Source organism: Rhagoletis pomonella, unplaced genomic scaffold (genome assembly GCF_013731165.1).
Source record: "Rhagoletis pomonella isolate Grant_MI unplaced genomic scaffold, Rhpom_1.0 Rhpom_scaffold_00011, whole genome shotgun sequence".
Classification (NCBI taxonomy): Eukaryota; Metazoa; Arthropoda; class Insecta; order Diptera; family Tephritidae; genus Rhagoletis; species Rhagoletis pomonella.
This window is the reverse complement of record NW_023458565.1, coordinates 9,280,784-9,302,945: the sequence shown is the minus strand read 5'-3', so window position 1 is coordinate 9,302,945 and position 22,162 is coordinate 9,280,784. Positions and strand designations below refer to the sequence as shown.

At 34.7% G+C, this 22,162-nt stretch overlaps 2 protein-coding genes across 2 annotated transcripts in view; both read right to left on the bottom strand.

Annotated features, from left to right (window-relative positions):
* The window catches only part of LOC118746589 (eukaryotic translation initiation factor 5B), a 135,015-nt gene that overhangs the window by 59,638 nt on the left and 53,215 nt on the right, over nt 1–22,162 (bottom strand). The gene's annotated exons all lie outside the window — the stretch shown is intronic.
* The window catches only part of LOC118746590 (ATP-dependent DNA/RNA helicase DHX36), a 48,598-nt gene continuing 48,136 nt past the window's right edge, over nt 21,701–22,162 (bottom strand). Inside the window, exon 4 of the mRNA XM_036480429.1 lies at nt 21,701–22,132. Coding sequence (XP_036336322.1) covers nt 21,899–22,132 — 234 coding nt within the window. The 3' untranslated portion in view covers nt 21,701–21,898. The remainder of the gene's footprint in view (nt 22,133–22,162) is intronic.

Sequence of the window (22,162 nt, the reverse complement as noted above, 5' to 3'; positions counted from 1 at the left end):
ATCTACAAAATTTAAATAAGACCACGGAATTTAGACATCAAAAGATGAATTTTTGATGAAATCTATCCAAAAATATTTTTGTGGAAGGTTGCCACTTTGTCTTTTAAATGCCAATTTGTATTTTACTAATTTTAACCAATTTTTTTTTGTATGTACACATGTATGTATGTGGGAATAGGCAGCACATACATACATATATATATATTTAGGTACAACTCAACCTGGCGTATTTATTAATCGGATTGTGACCTAATTTTTTAATGTAAGATATTTATTTAATTTATTAGATTTAAAAACTTAAAGTATTTTAAACTTATTTCCAAAATACTTCCAAAATAAATATTTATATAGAATTCTGAGTGACGGAGTAAGCTAAAATATTATTGACGATATTTTTGTTTATTAAGGTTATTTTTCAAGCTTTTTTATTTTCACTGAATAGTGGGGTACTTATTAGGCCTAAATTTAACGCACTGATAAAATTTTTTTACCCAGATACTTTGCATGGAAAGTGACATGGTTAGGCGTAGGTTAAATAACAAATTCCATTAACAATATTACATAAAAAAAAAATAACTGATGCTATCCGATAGACCATTATTTGAAACCCAAACCTTGAAACCTTCAAAACTAGATGCACTCCAAAATGCTCGGTCAACGTGGTACTAAAATATAAAAGATTAACAAGAACAATTCCCAGATAAAAAACGAAACAGGTTTCAGTCGACCATATTTTATTTGCCTACTCGAAAGAGTGTGATTTAAGGTCCGATTTTCAAGAAGAAAAGGGTTTCTAGGGCTTCATCAGACGTAGCGCTCCCGTGAACCTTGATACGTTTAGAATTAGTGAGTGACTTATTCAGACTGTAACGTCATAAAAAAGGATACAGCTGCTGTATATAGCCAGTGCTCCATGTGGGACGTCAGCATTATTTCTTGCAGGCATAAAAACGATATTTCACATCATTTTAGTGGTTGCGTTTGATATTGAAAGTTTAAATAAGGGGATTTTGATTTTCATTATAAATGGAATGGTGATGACTTTTCCGGCATTGGCATTCAGTCTGAATATTTTCGACCAGACCAGACAACAATGCGGGTCAGCGAGGTAGGCAGCGGCGATGCAGGATTTGCCCTATAAGCAGTGGCGGATTTAAGGTAAGGGCAACATAGGTGCCTAGGGCGGCAAAATTTAGGGGCGACAAAATTTGAGTTTAAAAAAAGTTTAAAAGTTTTTTCAAGTTGGCTGCACTGAAAGTAGAATTCGTGTTTGTACATTTTGAAAAATTAATTTGAGATTCAAATACGCAATCAGAAAATAGGACAACACTTAGGTATTTTTGATATTAATTAAATGATAATATTTAAAAATACTAATTTAGTATTTTTGAGATTATAACTTATCAAGTGAAAAAAAGTTTGTTGATGATGGCTTTCTTTAAAAGTTGAAAACCTTTACTCAAGGCAAATACCACTTTTTCATCTTAATTGTAATAAAAGTATAGTAAATAACATTAGTTTGAATCCTACCGTTTACGGCTATTCGTTTCAAAACTGGTACTTTTACCTCAAAATAAAAAAGGGCGGCAAATTTTGAATTGCCTAAAGGGTGACAAATATTCAAATCCGCCACTGCCTATAAGAGCATAAATATCAGTTCGAAGAGGCGCTTCCTATTTCCAACTGAACTGATGGTGTTGCTCAACGATAGTTTAGTTGTAGGTTTAAAACTTAGTTGCGTAATTACCAACTTTTTTTGTCCACGATCCAGCTTAATGTAACACTTTTTCATTCATAAAAATTTCTTACACAAGTATTGCTATTATTTCTATACTATGTACCTACGAATAATTCAATGCAATAGGCAATGTGTAGCAAAACTATTGAATAAGTACGATCAAAGTCTAAAGCAAAACGAGGCAGCTGTAATATTGTATTAATGAATGACAGCCCTAAGTTGAAATACTGAAAAACAACAGCTATAAAGAGAAAAAAATGAGGCAAATTAAACTACAAAAGTATGTACATACATATGAGGTACATATCGAAGTAAATACATACATAGCTACGTACATACTTATTAGACTTTATGAATGAATTGCGAGCAGCGAAAACAACGGAAATAAACAAGCGTCGTAGTGTCGGGTAAAAGCGAACTTAGTACATATTTACCAATGAAAGAAAATGCCAAGGCCTATTATTGCATTTAACGATTTACAAACATAGAAATGTGTAAATGTATGCATATACTACGTTCGCGCATTTTTTTTTTACTAAATTTACGTTTGTACTTTATACTGTACGTTTATGCTTACAGTGACTCAAAACAAAACGTTCAATAAGGTTTTTTTTTTAATATTAACAATGTTTTTCAATATAAATAATTTTTTTGTAGAAATACTGTTCATGCTATAACCATAACCATATAAATAAATAAAGGTTTCATGCCCGGTTTCCCCAATCAATTTTAAACACTTATCAGACCGTTAAAATTTAAAATGACAAACTTTCCAAACGAAATTGGGTAATTTTAAATTTTAACAGGCTGATAAGTATAAAATTGATTGGTGCAACTGGTCATCACACTGTTTTTCAACAAAATTTAGAAAAATGTAGCCAATTTTCACACAAAATTTTTACTTGGAAATTTTAGAAAATGTTTGGGCGGGTGCTTCCACCGTCTAGGGTCTAGTAGCGCGCGATGGAGGCAAGGGAGGTTAACATTTACTCAGACAGTCAGGCGGCAATCAGATCCCTGGTTTCACTTAAGGTACACTCGAAGCTTGTTGGGGAATGCCCTAACCCACTTTTTTCGCCTTTTTTCACCTAACCTAAGTGCAAGTTGCAAGCGATTAAAAATACGCGTTGATATTTAGTTTTTTTGTTTTTTTTTTTGCAGACGTAAAAAGTTGAAATTTTGATGAAAATTTATATAATTTTTCTAAAATATGTATAAAATTGTTATGGTTTTAGTTAAAGCCTGAGCAATAGGTATTAAGAAAAAATAACACAAAAATTTCGGGTTCCATCCCTGCTGAAATCCAGCGAAAGAAGTCTGATGACGAGATGCGGTGATAGGTTCTACCGCTTTGACTTTGTTTCTTTTGCCGTTTTTCTTATGAACAATCGTGGTATAAAGCTCAATAGTCGTGTTGAAAAAAAAATTACAATTTGAACGTTTGTATGAGTCACTGTATATAAATATATGAACGTACGTGGTATACACATACATATTTACGACTTCCTCAAAGGTCTCCATGAATGAGAATGTATGCAATTACACACTGGAAATGAAGAAATAAGAACTTTAAAAAACCATAAAAAGTACCGCACAAAACCGGGAAGTGAATGTTTCCAACCGGAAGTAAAATTGCTGAGCCCCTCATTATATATGTACATATGTATGTATGTATGTACATAAATATATATGCAGCATGTGGCAACAATAATAAGTACGTGCATACATACATACATACATACTAGGGATGTTGCGAATGTGGAATTTTAGACATCCGCGGATGCGAATGTCAAGTATTTTTAAGAAATAATTTAGGTGAGTAAATTAGGGGATTAGATAAATAAAAAATGGAAAGGTTAGTAACTTTTAATAAACTTTTTTTAGTACTTGAGTTTAAAAATTGGAACATTGTATATAATAAAAACTTCTTATAGGGCCGTAAATCAAACCTGCGCTACTAAATAACTACTCGCTCGAGGCGACAAACTTTAAAAACTTGAAACTTGACAAAATTGTAAATTCTTTTGCCAGTTGAGAGGACTTTCAGTTATATTTATTTATTTTTTATTGCGGTGCAATAATTCCCTTTTGAGAATTGCATCGTGACTGCAAATGTCGGATGTATCCTCCTGACTTTCATCTTCACAATCTAGCATCATGGCAAAATCGTTGTTTAAACACCGTTGTTTTCCAAAGAATTTTTCGTTCTCGTTCTTTTGGTTGTTTCGGAATTCGGAGAACCTGTAGCGTCATCAGCGTTTTTCGAGTTTAGTTTTTGTAATTCATTTTTAACCCTTCTTCTGTAACTGGCCAGATATACGTTTTATCAGTGCACTTTCACAATATTCCAGGGACCGAAAATAACAGTTATTTTTTTACGAGTTAAACTTGGCCTAATATTTTTTATTCCGAAACAAAAGTCCCTTCCAGATAATAAACAAACCGCTTATTCCCATTAAACAAATAAGCACTTAAATAGCTCGGAAACAGAAATAATGAACGAAGGTTACCAAACTCATATACCTGACTCAAGGTTTTGATCTATGGTAATTAATTAACACTTTTATTGAAATATTTTTCAATAGGTGTCTTTCCTCGTTTAGACATTTCACTTTTAAAGCTATTTAAATCCATTTCATTTGATACCAAACTTGTTTAATTTGGATAAGCGGTTTGTTTATTATCCGGAAAGGACTTTTATTTCAGAATAAAAAAAAAAATATTTAGCCAAGTTTAACTGGTAAAAAAAACGTAACTGGTTTTTTCGGTCCCTTCAATATTCGCATTCGCAAAATATCCGCATTGATTATTGCGAATGCGAAAGGGAATGCGAATGTTAAAATTAATGCGGATGCTCCGCAGCAACAACCCTGATACATAAATATCAACAGTGTCATAACTCAAAAAAGCAAAACTCGAGAAAAAACGGCTTTTAAGATTTGAATTTTACATACATAAGTACATACATATACTTCCATACACCTAGAAAAAAGTCAGTTAAATATAATTCTCTCAACACATAATTTCGTTATAGTTACATTATTTAGTTAAAGTTACCAAATTATGTGTTGATAGAAATATTTTTAGCTGACTTTTTTCTGGGTGTATTAAAAATGATTAGATATTTTGTTCTAGTGAGATAACTTCTGAAATAAGAAATTTCTCCGCTTGAATCATTGTCGCTATATTAACTTTTATTTTGTTTTGTTATGGCACTTGCAGTGATTTTTTAAGTGTAAAAATAGCGCATAATTATGTATGTAGATTAACTTGGCAACAATAACCAAATTATCTAACTATTACTAGATAAATCATGTGTAGAATGAAACATATTTTGTTGACGTAACTAAACTCTTTTCTCAGTGTAGGGCAGTGTCCGATTATTACACCGACTGCTAATCTGAGATAGAAGAGGTCAAGTCGATAGATTGTTTTTCTTCAATTTTTGGTCGTATTTGTCTGGTAGTCCGGCAGGTAGATTCCTGGTATGGCCACACCTTTTCTCGCCAACTCGTCGTCCATGCAGTTGCTAGTAAGGTCCCTGCACCTGGACCCGTACAACAGTCAAGGAACATATATATGCCAGTCAGGTTGAAAGTCTGTTATGCTGTTAGATTTTAGATATTTAATAGCAGCTTCACTGTCAGAATATATAGTGCGGAAGCCATCAGATCAGAAGATGTATGTGTTCCATAAGCATGTATTATCGGAAATTTTCTACTGGGTATAAATCGTGAACTGCTACCTATCTAAATATGCCTTCTACATAAAAATTTGCATACATGCAAAGTATCTATATACATACATAAGTATGTATGTACATCCATACATATGCACATATATATATCCATACATACACATTCATATATGTATATAAAAATAGAAAAGGCTACGTGAATCTCGCATTAGCAAATAAACAGTACTTATATAGAGAAATTGCTGACGCAAATGCAATTCAAAGCTAACAAAGCCAACCAACAACGAAAAAAGTTGGACAAAATTTAGTAAGAACCCGAAGAATTATGCAAAGCTCTTCACTTTTATAAAAATGCGAGAAAAATACAAAAAATAAAAAGAATAATTAGCGGAAATAAAGTTTCAAATTAACGTCCGCCAGAAGAGTCGGACAACAGCAGAACCGCTCCATTTGCAGCACAAAAATATACACCGCTACGGAAAGCAAGCGTTGCAAATTTGTGCATACGATGACTGAAGAAAAGCTTAGGAATGCTAATGAATGAATTAGTTTAACATACATATTAAGACTTATTATATGAACTATTTCCAAAGGTGCAAATTATCAAGCGAAATGTGAAAATAAATGTTATATGAAAACAATGCCAATTTTGCACTATTAATACACATTGTATCATAATTATAACACCGTGCGACAAAAACCAAAAATTTTTAAAGTACAAAAAAAAAATCAATATCTTCACAAAACTAGGAACTATATTTGTTCAACTGCGTTTTTAATCTTTCTCTCTGACGTCAGGATTTTTTTTAAGGACTTTGAAATTTGTATAATATGATTGTATAAAAAAATTATTCAAAAGATTCGGTGCATTGTAGAAGAACAATATGGGTATCAATTAAAAGAAAAAATTCTGAGGAATAGAAAAAAAAATTAATTTTTGGGTGCACCAGGACGAATAAGTATTGCAAATTTCCTTTTAAAACTTTATCCTTGAATATCCTTGGAAATTTCCAATATTTATTTTTGAAAAAAATATATATTTGTCAAGGACTAATATTTTAATTACCACATCCTCGAATTTCGTCTTTCTAACTATAAATGAATATCGAATTAGGAATTGAACAAAGTTCGTTTCAGTTCGGCATCGGCCCCAAAAATTTACATATCGCCATCTGGGCAAAAATAATGTCGTATATCACTTTTCATAATTTTCGAGAAAACGCGATTGAAGTTCGGGGATCAATTATTCGAAAACGCAACGGTAGATTTTCCTTAAAATTTCAGGGATTATTGATTATTTTATTAATAAAAATATAATATTTTTACATATTCTTTTATTCATTCCATTAAAATTTGCCATTTTTTGAAATTTTGATAAAAAAAAATAGTTTTTCTGGAATACAGGCAGGGACACCCTGTGTTTAAGTTTGTTCCAAAATTTGTATACCTGTACGTCTCTACTATCTATATGGAAATAAAAAACGTCAAACTAACGTTTTATTTCAAAGAGTGTAGTTTTGACATTTGTTTCCGTGAAGAGCTTACGCATGGCTATGGTCTTATTAAAATTCTGAGTATAAAATTTGTCGAATTTAGTGGCTTCCTGGCGGTATATACTTTATTTTATAGAGAAATTTTTGCGTAATTCTTTTTAGTGGATAAATTACCTTTACAAAAATACCAAACACGTTCACATTGCAGACAATGAATTTTTCGATTTTTGCCCACTAAGGTCGAGGCCACGCAATGAGCGGCAAAGCGGCGAGCGGCGCCATACACAAATCAGATTTTTTAGAATGTTTTTGAGTATGCAGTTTTGCAGCCCATTAAATTCTAGTAAAACATGCAAGTTAGGAATCAGTCAAAAATCGCATTGATTTTTGAGAATTTTTTTTTAAGTGTTTTGCATTTTTTCCATATAAAGTATTTTCGAAAAAAAATGTTTGTATAGAAGAGGCTGCATGAAAAAAAATGTCCAAAAACAACGGTAATTCCTAGCTGCTTAAAACTTGTACTTTATTATAATAAAATTGATTAGGCTACAAATCTGCATACTCAAAAAAGTTCTGATTAAAAAGTTGAAAATTTGCTGAATTTTCGCGAGTTTTGCACAAAGTATAGGAATTATATTTTTATATTTTTTGTTGTAGAATGAACCATATTTTTATACGAAATTAGCGGAAAAATATTATAAAGAAAATTGTTGTATATATTGTGAAAAATTTGCTGTGTCAATACTTTGTTCCGGCAGTGTATGTATCTAGGTTCGTTCTTTTTTTACGCTATAACTACGTAACTTTGTGCGAGTTGACATTATCTCAGCACTCTATTAAATTAATATTCTACACCACAGTTACACACTTGCGTTCATTCATTAAAATGTAGAATTTCGTAAAAACAAAAGCGAAATAAAATGCGATGTAATTGGCAGAAGAAAAAGGAAAAATACCAAATGAGCTCAACGTGTTTGTGATTTAAATCAAACTAAAGGTAAACCAAAAGACGCAATTACCCATTGCCGACGATAGGGATCTGGGAGGGCAGATGGGAGCCGTGTAAGCAGTAACGTCCGGCACCAAAAGCTCTACAAAAAATTTTAGGTACGCGTGGTAAGAATTGTAGAAGTAGGCGCGGAAATTAAACGAAGCTACTTCCGCTCTTGAGTTGGTGGTATTTTCCAAGTGGCTATTTTTGGTTTTTTTTTTTGTAATTTTTTTCTTTATACATATTTTTGCTTTTGCGCAATTACCTTTTACCTCAATTTACAAATGAAGAAACCAAGCGACTCAACTCTAAATACCCAATTTCATTCACATTTTTCGCTTATTTTCATTCAGCTGTCTGTATACATTTCGTGTCCCATCCCGCCGTAACTATCACGCAAAGTCAGCAAATGGTTACGTGACAAACACAATGGAAAAAAGCCAAAACCAGCTAATGAAAAAAAAAATAAAAAATTCATTCATAAATTCCGGCAGTAGCGCTCCGCTTTGTTACGGTTCGATGGATAGCGTTTTATGAATGAACGAATAGCTGTGCAAATGTATGTAAATACATACATACATACCTATTTATATAGTTAGTACATACGTACATTTATATTTAAGCACGTAGGTATATCCATTTATATGTAAGTATGTACATACGTTTATAAGAAACAATGGATTTTTCGCGTAGAAACTGCTGCTCACCACCATCTCTTACTTAAGCTTTTTTTTGCTTTCTTTGTTGAAAACAATTTTTGTATTTATTTTTTTTGTTCTTTTGAAACTTGAGCAACCAGTCGTTACGCTCATCAGGCCGCGAAGAACGCAACGGGGTAACAGCGATTCACGCAATTCCATGGTTAAATGAATTTATGAATGAATGATTATAAAAGTACTACTACATATACATACATACATATGTGCATTAGGGTGATCAAAAAAAAAAGTATTTTTCAGCCACTCCTTACTGGTCCTGATTTAACTTGTTAAATCGTCTGCGGTATTCACCATCACCAACGCGTAAAGGTCCGTAAATCTTTCGCAGAATCTTTCTCTCGAAAACTCCCAAGAGCCGCTTCATCAGATGTTTTCATTGTCCATGGCTCCGCGCCATACACCAGCACAGGCATTATGAGTGACTTTGTACGACGAGAGAGGACTTTACTTCTCAATTGCCTACTCAGTCCAAAGTAGCACTTGTTGGGAAGAGTTATTCTCTGTTGGATTTCAAAGCTGACATTATTATTGGTGTTAATGCTGGTTCCCAAATAAACGAAGTCGTTTACTTTTTCAAGCTTGTAACTGTCAAGACTGACGTGTTACTAAGACGCGTATGCTCTGACAGTTTGTGTGATAACGAGATACTTCCTTTTGTCCTCGTTCACCACCAGACCCATTCGCTTTGCTTCTCTATCTAATTCCGAGAAGGCAGAACAAACGTAGCCCTTGTTTTTACCGATAATATCGATGTCGTCAGAATACGCCAGCAATTGTATGTTCTTGTAAAGTATTGTGCCTAAGCGGTTCAGTTCTGTGGCTCTTATTATCTTCTCCAACATCAGATTAAAGAAATTACACCAAAGGGAGTCACCTTGACTGAAACCTCGTTTGGTATCAAACGGCACGAAAAGGTCCTTCCCAATTCCGACAGAGCTGATTGTATTGCTATTCAGACATTACGGCATAAAGACAAGTTCTCTGCATGCTGTCGAAAGCGGCGTTGAAATCGATAATTAAATGGTGTGTGTCGATCCTATTCTTGCGGGTCTTTTCCAAGATTTGGCGTATTGTGAATAACTGATCTATGGTGGATTTTCCAGGTCTAAAGTCACACTGATAAGGTCCAATCAGTTCGTTGACGGTGGGCTTCAATCTTTTACACAATACACTCGATAAGACCTTGTAACCCATATGCTGGCTGGGTCGCCTTTCTTGTGGATTGGGCAGACCACACTTAAAACTCCAGTCGTCGGGCATGCGTTCATCTGACCGTATTCTGCATACGAGCTGATGCATGCACTTCATCAGCTCCTCGCCGCCGTACTTCAATAGCTCGGCTGGCAGGCCGTCAGCTCCAGCAGCATTGTTGTTTTTCAGCCGCGTAATCGCTATTTGTATTTGTCTTCTCCATTACTTACAGTGCTGCTGCCCATGTGTTCCCTCCATAATTTAAGTACGTTCTGGATATCAGTCTCTAGGTCGCCATGGATATTCTTACAGGAGTTCGCCGTGGTCTTGAAACCTTCCGTAAATCGCCTAACTCTCTGATAAAATTTTCGGGTGTTTTTCCTGTCGGTCAGTATCTCAAGCTCTTCGCACTCACGTAATTCGGTATCTCTCTTCTTATTGCGGTAAACTCGTCTCGTTCCTTCTTTAGTTCCCAATAATGGTCCCACATGGCTCGCGTTGCGCCTGATCGCAGCGTGGCCCTATAGGCGGCATCTTTTTTCTCTGCAGCTTTTTGACATTCCTAATCGTATCAGTTGTTCTTTCGGCGGCGGTACTTAATGAGCGGGAAATGTAGTTCCACTGCTCGCGTATGTCGGTTTGTTGAAGAGTGCTCTCAGAGAGCAGGTGTGTGTGTCGAGTGACGAATCAATTTTCCATCTGTCGTGATAGCAGTTTCGACGTTAAGCTTTCCTTGCATTGTTGGGCGCACATTTTTTGCTGCACAGAGGCGGGTTCGTATCTTGGCTGCAACCAGATAGTGGTCCGAGTCGATGTTTGGCCCTCGGAGTGTACGTACGTCTAAAACGCTGGAAGCATACCTTCCGTCTATCACAACATGGTCGATTTTGGATCTGAACCTAGTACCACATATTTCCATGTTTCGGGCCCCGCCGAAGTCGATCAGCCTTAGTCCGTTATCGGGAGTTTCGTCGTGGACGCTGAATTTTCCGACAGTGGCGCCAAAGATCCCTTCCTAGTCCACCTTGACACTAAAATCGCCGAGCACGATTTTGATATCGTGTCGGAGCAGCGTTCATATGTATGCTCCAAGGGCTCATAGAAGAGATCTTTGGACGCCTCGTCCTTTATTTAGTTACTTGTACTAGCTTTTCCCCAACTGCTTATATAAACTAACGTACCTATGTAGGCACGTATGTAGTTATCTACTTATGAGCTTATGCCACATTATGACTATCTCCACTTACTTACATGACATTACAGCTACAGACGTTAGTTCATTGTGGTAATTATTATGGGTGTCTTTGTTGTTGGGTGCTCAAAGTAATGCCGGAAAAGCTAAATTTACTGTAGACACAAAAAGTTTATGAATGGGCGAGTAAGAAAAATTAAAGAAAATTGTGGCGAGACCAACAACCATTTATAAACTGTAGTATAATAGAAATGGCGTAATTGAGAAAAGAAATGTTTGTATAGACATACATACATACATACATATCTATTTATGTATGTGCACACATTCATAAAAGTAGGTATACAAACATACATACATGCCTATATCATAATTACTTACGATATAAAATTGCAAAAAAGAAACTGCGTAAGCGTTTGAAATTGTGGCGTAAACAAGTTTGTTACCGAGCGATTTTATTTTGAGAAAAATGCTGTTATTAACGTCGTTAGAAAATGTTAGTTAGTTTCTCGTTTGGTTAAGTGGCTATTTGTATGAATACTTTTCGTGTCTGCATGGTATGAATGTGTGTGTATCTAAATTTATGTTTTTTACTCACTCGTCTGCTCTCTTCCCCAGCTTTATAACAAATATTGCAAAAAGCATACAAAGATTCGAAATTATTCAAGATTAGGCTTTCTCGGGTAATACTTTGTGAGAAAACTGTAACTTTTTCACGGAAAACCATTGTCAAACGCCTCAGAATATCGTTGCCTAAGGGGTTGAGTGTACCTTGATATAATTAAAAAAAAAAACTGAGCGCGCAGAAGTGTAACTTCATCTTCAGCTTCATATTCATCTCCATCTTTATCTTGATCTTCATTTTCACCATCATCTTAAACTTCGTCATCACCTTCATTTTTATTTTTACATTGATCTTCATATTCATCTTCGTCATCACCTTCATCTTTATCTTTATCATCATCTTTATCCCTATTTTTGTCTTCACCTTCATCTTCACTTATATCTTCATCCTGATCTTATACTACATTTACATCTCCACTTACATAAATCGGACTATAAACAAGGGGATTTCAAATATCTCGATTTTTGCGCCCCTAGCGGATTAATTCATATTTCATATTGCATTCTCACCAGAACGAACGAGTGTGCCGAATTTCAACTCAATTGGGTAGTGGGAAGTGGATCATATGTATTGGGCGACAAGAGTAAAGCGTTAATAACTTTCGTCTCGATGCATTGTAGCAAATTTTTTTTCTGCATAATTACTAACAGAACGTACAACAATATTAGCCCAAAACGCGATTTTAAAGCCATTTAGATGTGAGTAATATTTAAAAAAAAATTTTATAACTTTTATAACAAAAAATTTATGGCCAAATAAATAATAAAAATGTTAAAAAACCACCATCATTCTCAACTGTTTAAAATATGAGTATTACCAATCGCGAGAACACAATTAAAATCTAAACAATTTCGAAAAATGTTAATAGCTGTAATTTCAAAAATAATTAGAATTTCGAAAAATTGTGAAACTTGTATTTTTCTTTTATCATTGTGAAGCATAAACAGATAATTGCATAACAAAAGCTGGACCTTCGAAAAAATGCTGGCCCACTTCACAAATTTTTACTCAATATTATTAAGTAAATAAAAACTTGTAAAAAGGGGAATATTTTAAAATCATATATATAGATGTGTATACTATATATATAGTTTGTTCTTCTGCACATGGGCTAAGACTTTTGGCTCAGATAGAGGCCTTACATAATGTTCGCACTTTAGATTTTCACCAGCGTTATTTGTATAAACACTATTGCCAAAAACGTGGCGCAATTTTTCATTCATCAAACTTTATTGCGAATGCACTTGCCTGGTGGCGTAGGTGGCAGTCATTGCATCGCCTTTCACATCAACTGGGCGCCGCATTCAAATACAAAAAAAAAATATATATAAAACCGAAAAATATAATAAAAGTGGAATAAACTGTGATGAAACTAGACGGATTACAAAAGTGTTGTATGATAATATATACACACATACATACATACATATGTAGGTATGTAGATTTACGTACAAGTCAGTATGTACGAGGTGGCGAAAATACATAGACCAAGTGGGAAATTCATTGTGTACAAATAACAAGTGAGATATCCTTGCAATAGACGTCAGCCTGCACGACAGCTGAGATCACCAGTTTTGAAGAGTAGTTTATTTTGGTATTTTTGACCTAAGTTGCGTTAAATAGCATCATAAATTTTTTCAGTATTTACTGTGTATCTAGATGCTCTGGGAATATTTCTGCATCAAAAAGAAAATTTTGAAAAAAAAACGCTTAAATATTAAATGATCGTTTCTAAAAATTCAGTTTTAAAAACTACATTTTAATTTCGACGTTTGGAAAGAGGGAATTTGGCAATATTTCTTGTTGTCGCCCAGATATTTGATCGCGTATGGCTAGACGATCTTAGGCATAAAATACAGATGCTACTCCCACAAAGCACACACAATCTGCTCAATTCATAACTTTATAATCGAAAGTTTGCAGTTCGATGTAACACTGTCATCTTTTAAACTTATGCAGTTGAAGCTGGAGTACCACAAGGCAGTGACCTTGGGCCGATGCTGTATATCTTAAACACCTTGGATATTCCTACAAACGACCGCCTTACAATGTCTACTTTTACCGATGATACTGCCATAATCAGTCGCTCCAAGTGTCCTCTACAAGCAACTGCGCTCCTGGAAGCTATTGCCAACTGGCTCGCAAACAGGCGAATAAAGGTTAACGAGCATTAATGTAAGCAAGTTGCATTTGCACTGAATAAGAGCCACAAAGCAATCATGTCACTTACCTAAGGGTCCACCTGGACAGGCGACTTACTTAGCGAAACCACATAGTGGCTAAAAGGACTCATCTCAATTTGAAGGATAATTCTCTTAACTGGCTTATTAACTCTCGCTCACCCCTGAGTCTCGATGATAAAGTGCTTATTTACAACACAGTTTTAAAACCGATCTGGACCTATGGATGTGAGTTATGGGGAAACGCGAGCAGCAGCAACATCGAACTCCTTCGTCGTGCGCAACCTAAAATCCTACGAATAATCACCGGAGCACCGTGGTATATCCGAAATGATAACATTCACCGCGACTTGAGAATACCAAAAGTACGAACCGAAATATAACAACGGAAGACGAAATATTTATCGAAGCTTTAAAGGCACCCAAATCATTTAGTAAGATCTTTATTGCGCATCAACAGGACCTCAAGACTACGCAATTTTTCTTAGGGTCAGTTAAGAAAGTACTCATCCCAAATAGGGAATGTAAATTAAGTGAATAGCGACCACGTACGGAACGAACCCGCAAGGCGATGTAGCGGCGAAATATGCACGTAAACAGACGATACCAGACGTAGAAACGAACTTTCTATAGCATGGACCGGGACATGGTAGGTCGGGCGTACGGATCCGACAGGGGTGGGCTCCTTCCCTAAAGTATACTAACAGTGGGTGGTAACAAGTAGATGAAACTTTTGACGTAATGAGGTTTACTTCGGTTTAAAGACCCACACTGACGGGGTTGGGCTTTCGATGCTTCCTACTTACAAACGAACAAAACGAACCCCTCACTGTTGACAGTGATAATTTCAAAGAAAGTAGAGCATTTCGTTTATTTTGGAAGCAACAATAACACCAAAAATATTGTCAGTTTCGAAATCCGACGCAGAATCATCCTTGCCAACAATTGCTACTTTGGACTGCCAGGCAATTAGAAGTACAAGCCTTTCTGCTCTGGCTAATATACTATTCACAAAAGAATATATATTTATTTAGAAGTAAGTCGACCTTCGGAGGAAGGGAAACACTCTCATATCGGACTCTTAAATGAGCTCATTATGAGCGGAAATGCTCCGAAATAGGACTCCTTAAAGACTCTTTTATGAATCCAAATTTTTGCTGAGTTATTAACGATTCCAACTATGTATATGTTAACACATATGTATTGTATTACATACATATGTATATAAATATGTACTTGCGACTTTCATAAAAACTATTACAGGCATTAGAGCGTAAATGTAAGCGTAACAGTTGATGAATGAAATGCTTTGGAGCTATAGCAAAAAAAGATAAACACTACATACCTACATATGTATGTATGTACAATAAAAAATAAAATACTCGGGCATTAATTAAAATAGAAAAAGAGTTGTGCAAAAAGTACATATGTACATATGCACCTATGTACGTACATACATATTTATGTAACTAAAACTAACATTGTGGTTAAGCCACACTTTCCATAAATGTTGGTGTGTACAAGCAAACTTACATACATACGTACATACATACTTCAGTGCATGCCTATTAACATAAATAAATTTTCTTGTAAAAATAGTTGCTGCCGTCGTTAGTCTGGCGAGACAAAACCACTTTTACAAAGTTTATTTGTTGTTTATTTTCGTTTGGTATCACACACATTTGGTTTTTTGTGAATGAAAACGGCAAAGGAAATGTTGCCCACAAAGCGTAACACAACAATGCCTAAGTTATGAATGAGGTGGGAGTTATGTATGTTGTACATACATATGTACATACATTTGTTGGCCGCTGATGATGGTGGGTGCGCAGTGAAAACGACATAGTAACATAACCCAAGTGGGTATTTTATGCATAATTATATGTCTGTTGGTAAGTTTGTACATACATATATTTAAGTATCCATTGTGAACCCACTCACTGTAGCAGCGACACGATTGGGCGCAACAAGAAGTTGATTGTATGCAAGCAGATAGTAGATATTCAAATGAAAGCATACAGTGGAAACTACATACATACTCATATAGTATTTACGTACATATATGGAACAACTATTAATATCGGCATACCAAACCACAAAACATTCGCATTTTTGGCAAATTCTACACAGTATTTAACATAGATCTAACAACAAATATTACCATCAGTAAACTTTAAAGAATTTTAGAGTTACACAGTTCCAAAGTCTACTAAAGGAAATTCCTAAGTCCGACGACTCGCTTTTTTATCGACATGTTTATGTACATATAGGCCGCGACAAAACGATAGCACCTTAACATTTTGAACACTTTTGACTACTTTTATTTTGCTTTAGAGTTCAGCTCCTTATCTAACAAAAAACCATATAAGTCCAAATTTCAAACTTTGTACAAAAATTTTAAAAATTGCACAAAATTTGCATCCCAATTCCAAGAATTTTAATTGGAATTTCTAAATGTGCAATCTTTTGTCGCGGACTGTATATACACCTGCGTTCAATTAATTCGAACGAAACTAAATTCAAGATGATATTGTCTGCAAATTATGTTTATTTTATTATTTTTAACAATTTTCACTTAAAATTTAGTTCAACATGTAACAGAAACCACAATAATAAAAGTTTCAAAGCTTGAAAAAATTGCAAAAAAAAAATTAATTAAACTTCATAAAATTGTCATCAAAATTTCCAAATTTTTATTCAGAATATTTACAAAATTTTCGGGTATGCTGTTCTGTAATTCATTCCATTGTAGTCAAAGAAAGTGTAAGTCTCAAGTCGTTAAAAATTACCGTTGATTTTTTAGAATTTTTTTTTTTTGTGAGGGTGTTGCGGATTTTTTTCTTGTAAAGCGGAAACTTGCAGTTTCTTAGACTACAATTGAATGGGCTACAGAACTGCATACCCGAAAATTTTTTAAATATTCTTATTGACATTTTGGAAATGTTGATGACAATTCTTTGAAGTTTTATAAATTTTTGTTTGCAATTTTTACAAGCTTGGAAACTTTTATTATTGTGGCTTTTGTTGCAGATTGAACTATATTTTAAATGAAAATTATTAAAAATAAAAAATATATATAATTTGCAAATAATATCATTTTGAATTTCGTTTCTAATTAGTTATACCGAATTATTTATATAGGGTTATCGGAATATTTATCTAAATGGCTATCGAAATACTTGTCGATATGTTTACTGAAATATGCAACGATATGGTTATCGAAATATTTAAAGATGTGGTTATCGAAATATATATTTTTCGATATGGTTACCGATATCATTACAAATACAGGGTTTTCTATCATCATCCGATATTATTGTAAATGTGAATGGAGTGTGACCTACATATGTGAATGGCGTGTGACCATAAACAAAATCTATTTTTATATGGAGGTAAATGCGCAACACCCTCGAAAAAAAAATTGTCAAAAATCAACGGTATTTGTAGCGCCTTCAAACTTGCACTTCATTTTACTAAAATTAGGCTATTAGGTACGCCGATACCTAAAAAATTCTGAATAAAAAGTGTGAAATTTTTATGAAAATTTTACATATTTTTTTTGATTATAACAAAGTTAGAAACTTTGATTTTTATGGATTTTGTTGTAGAATTAACTATATTTTTTATAACAAATTAATAAAACTTTAAATAAAACAAAATATTTTCAAAATATGGAAAAAATTTACTGTACGATTTTGACTCAAACCCACAGTAAGTGCAATTTAAAAAAATCTGTCTTGATTTTTTTAAATTATGTATTTGTAAACGGTCCTTAAGAAATTCGTGTTTATATGGCCTGTGTTTGCATTACGAGAAAAATGCGCACAGCCCCGACAACAGCACTAGAGGTAGTTCTTCAGCCCGAATCACTGTATTTCACCATAGAACAGGCAGCCAAGCGTACTGTTTTAAACTTTGCAGGCGGATGGTTATGGCAAGTGTAAAATCCTATCGTCTAGTATTATAAAGAAACTAGGATCCCAGCTCCCGCGCTTTTCCTCAGAGAATACATAAATAAGGTATTTTTTTTAAAACAAATTCAATATAGAGCTTTGCAGCAAGGGGACCTGGAGCAATTTCATTATGGAGGGGCATGTACAGGCCAATACCATGCATTGGCACACTGACGGTTCCACAATACCAGAAGGCATTGGGTCAGGCATTTGCCGTCCCAGGATGAGCCTAGCCGTGCTCATTGGCGAATACCCGAGCATCTTCTAAGCGGAAGTCTACGCCATCAATCGACGTACACAGATTAATTTACGTAGAGGTTACCGTAATGAGATAACTCTAATTCTTAGCGACATTCAGGTGAAACTTAAAGCACTTTGAGCCTTCGAGGTTAAATCATCTTTAGTCCTTCTTCAATACAATAACGTACCGCTACCATAGATACCAGGCCACAAGGATATACGGGGGATTGAGATAGCGGAAGGCTTATCTAGAATAGCGGCGGCCCCAGCTTCAATAGGTCCTGAGCCTTGCAGTAGGCCCAACACAATTAGAGAAGAGTTTAGGAAAAGAACAATAAGTAGGAGAGAGCAACACTGGTAATGCCCAAAAACTTCCTGGGAGAAGTACAATCTAAATAAATATGTATTTTTAATTAATCTTTTCACTTCTATTCATTACAGGCATCCTCTCAGGGCACAGAAGGCTAAGGACATAAGTTAGCAATTGGGTCGAATGAACTGTGTCGTTTCTGCGATTCAACTGAGGAGGCACCTGAGGAGACACCCGCCGTAGCGAGGCGACGAATGAACAGCATAGGCTCAATGTGCCCAGAGAGAGAGAGTACATACACTCCTTAAAATATGTGTTGTGATGCATTCCTCTTCAGCAGCGTTGGGCAGAGAGAGCTTTTACTTTGCTCGTCTCTATACAAAATGTTTAGAAAGCTTAAAAGAGCTTTACCCGCGGGCAAGGCAGTGCCCATCTGTGCTCTTCAGTTATCTATGTATGTGAAGCAGCGATGAGCAGAGAGAGCTTTTACTCTGCACGCGCCTATACAAAATGTATAGGAAGCTCAAAAGAGCTTTGCCCGCGGGCAAGACAGTGCCCATCAGTGATGTGAAGGGATGCTTGTCTTGTCCCTTTACAAATTAGGCGAAATTGTTAATTTTTAAAATGATATGATTAGTTTTTGAAAATCTGAAAACTGGTTCAAAACATATCATTAGTTTTGTAGTAGATAGTTTTATTCGGGGTAGTACTTCTATGAAATGAAAACTTTACAAAATTTTACATAATGTATCGTTGAGGAAATGTAGGAACGCCCAATTTTTTAATTGTTAAGTAACTTAAAAGCTCATGATTTTATCTCAAAAGCAATGTAAATTATCAGTTAGGGCCCCCTACATTCCAAAAACATAAATATCTATTCATTAAAATTCTAACAACTCTGAGTTGCAATCAATGTGTTGCTCTTTCTCACTATCTGCATACATATCGCCCATTTACTAAAATACTGTAACAACTCAAAAGTATACGATAACAATTAATTTTGCATAATTAGTTCAAAAATTATATTTTTTGAGTTATGCCAGTCTTTTAATAACTTAGCGATATGTACATTCCTGTTCAAGTGAAAATCCATGTAATATTAAAAAAATATATTAATGAAATTAATTACAGCTTTCCGCTACAAGTAGCCAATTCAGCGCGTAAATTCATTCATAAAATGCCTTGAAGCTTTCCAAAACCGGTGTCGGCTAGCATGAAGTTACATACATGCTTATACCTACATACCTACTATGTAATATAAATAACTCGCTGACGAACCGGCTCGTAAATACCACAAACTAACAACCGTTGCAAAAGAAATTAAATTACATATTCATACATATTTATGTGCGATTTTACACGCACATGCATAATATAGAGGGTGTTCCAAATTAGGTGAATAACTTTTTACAGTGTTTAAGTATAACTAGAAAGGAGAAGTCGCAACAGCACTACATTCGAAGTTGGGAAATCACTGAACTATGAAGACTATACTTTGGCTCCCTATTTAGACATTGAGGTCGCCTTCAGCAACATCAAACCAGAAGCATATGTGGAATGAAATCACCACCAAGCTGTCGTCAGTATTCTTTAAGCACTCGAAGACTTTGGCGGTAAAGGTTTGTATTCAGGCAGGCACTTCCCAACATTCACTGATTGATCTTTGTAACAAGATCGCTCTACAAACTAGCATTATGGCCTAAGTAGTATGCAATTTAGTGCCCAGTGGAAATCTGACATTAAAGTGAGTCTATTCTAACTTCAATGTTGGAAGACCCTTTAAAAGAATATGCATGTACATACTTTCTTTTGGGGGCTTATGCAGTAGGTTCTATTTAGTGGATCATAGTAATAACGAGTGTGAATTTACGGCCCCACTCACGTCCAGCAACCAGTTAGTATACGGCGATGCGGCGTGATGCCTTTCATATGATTACAAATATTTTCCTGAAGGTGATTACAATTAGGTTTAATTTACAAGAAATAAATACTTCTATAGGGTCAACCACTGAAGACATCAGAAATTGATCTTGGCTTCGATATAGTTAGTTCATCCTTTCACTTATGCTGCATTTCCAATAGGCATTAAATGACTCAATTATGAATGAAAATGTTGAGCATTAAGAAATACCTGTGCCATTACATTCTAAAGATAGTCGTTGTGTCCGTTTCCACATGGCGTTTTTTAAACGGCCTTTTTTCGATTTAAGTTTTTGGTCATTTCAATGCCTTGTAGAAATTCGGCATTACATAGATATACCTATTCTAAGCATATTAATGACTACCTATCGTTCATGTTTCCGGCTCATAAACAAAGAGGGCAGACATGATTAGAGATTTTTGGGTAAGGTAATTTTTTTCATCAAAAGCTCCCTTGTCAATCTGCATACATTATAAACTTATGTATTTAGGGCTGTTTCAAAAGTTGTGTCTAAAAGCATGTATAAAGTATTAACGATCCGTTTATGCGAAAACATTTATTTATGTATATTCTAGAGCTGTCAAACTATCGATAGTGGGGCCAATCGATAGTTTGCGATAGTTTGGTTATTCAATGAATTTTTCCCTACTTGACCTTCAAATGACCACGAACCTGACGTGATGGAGGCTAACGGACCTCGGATTCGCATTCAGCATGTCGAAAAACATAGGGATATATAGGTTTGGTTTAATATGCATACACTTTTTTTTTGTAAACCTGTGTAATTAATACAAAAATATTTGCGCTCAAGTAAAAACAGGCGGAACTATTTAGAGTAAACATTTCCATTTTAAACATAAAACACTTAATTGGGAAAGCTAATATTTCAAGTATACAACGAATTTATCTCAGGGACCAAACGAACTTAAAAATTGAAAACGTTGCCCAAATTCTGAAATTTAACGAAAACGTTGTTTTATAACAGTTATTAGATGAAAAATGTTTTTTAAAGAAATTAACGGTAATCTTAAATTTTTATATGAGAATTAAAGTCGGTTTTGTTTTTTGCTTAAAAATTGCTTGTTTATTAATTTAATTTTTTGAAAACTTATTGCTAAAAGACAAACAGAATAACGCAAAGACCTCTTTGTTAGCAGACCCTTCAATTAGCCTTTCGAAAGACAGAAAATAGCTTTCAAGATGTATTTCGACAGACAGTGGTGAGTTCAAAGACAGTTGACATTAGGGTGGTACGTTAAATAATTTTTCCAAATTGCCTTGCAAAAATACTTTAGAGACTCAGAGATGTACGGCGAAGTTCTTTTTCTGGTACGGTCTAATGTACATAAATTTATCCCATCATAAATTCTACTCTCTATGCATTTATGTTTTAGTCTATTATACTCCTTTTTGGATTAAAGTTGCAGTGTTAAATCATAATACCAAAATGGACGTTTTATATTTTTATTTGTGATTCATGAAATGCATGCAAATACAAATGTTTACTTATTTTTAAAGATTTAGAAATGCCCTTGCAAATAGTAATTCATTTACTAAAAAAATTTATTCATAATTTAATTTTTGTATGTAGAATTCATAAATACAAACAAAACCATCTAAAAAGCAACTCAAACTATTCAAAAGTATTTCAGTTTTGTTCTTCATCGGATGACATATATTGATCGCTATAATCGTACACATCATCCAACGATAAAAGAATTTGAATTGCTTTAACGATGTAATCCTCACTACTATTAGGCAGGATTGGGGATGGATTTAGCGCGCGCTTCTGCATCAGCCATTCCAAACGTTTGCGCAGCTCCAGTATCACTTTCGCTGTACCGGGGTCACACTTGAAGAAGTACGTGCGTGCTACTGAAATGTAAAATATTTTATTTTCGGTATAGCCCGT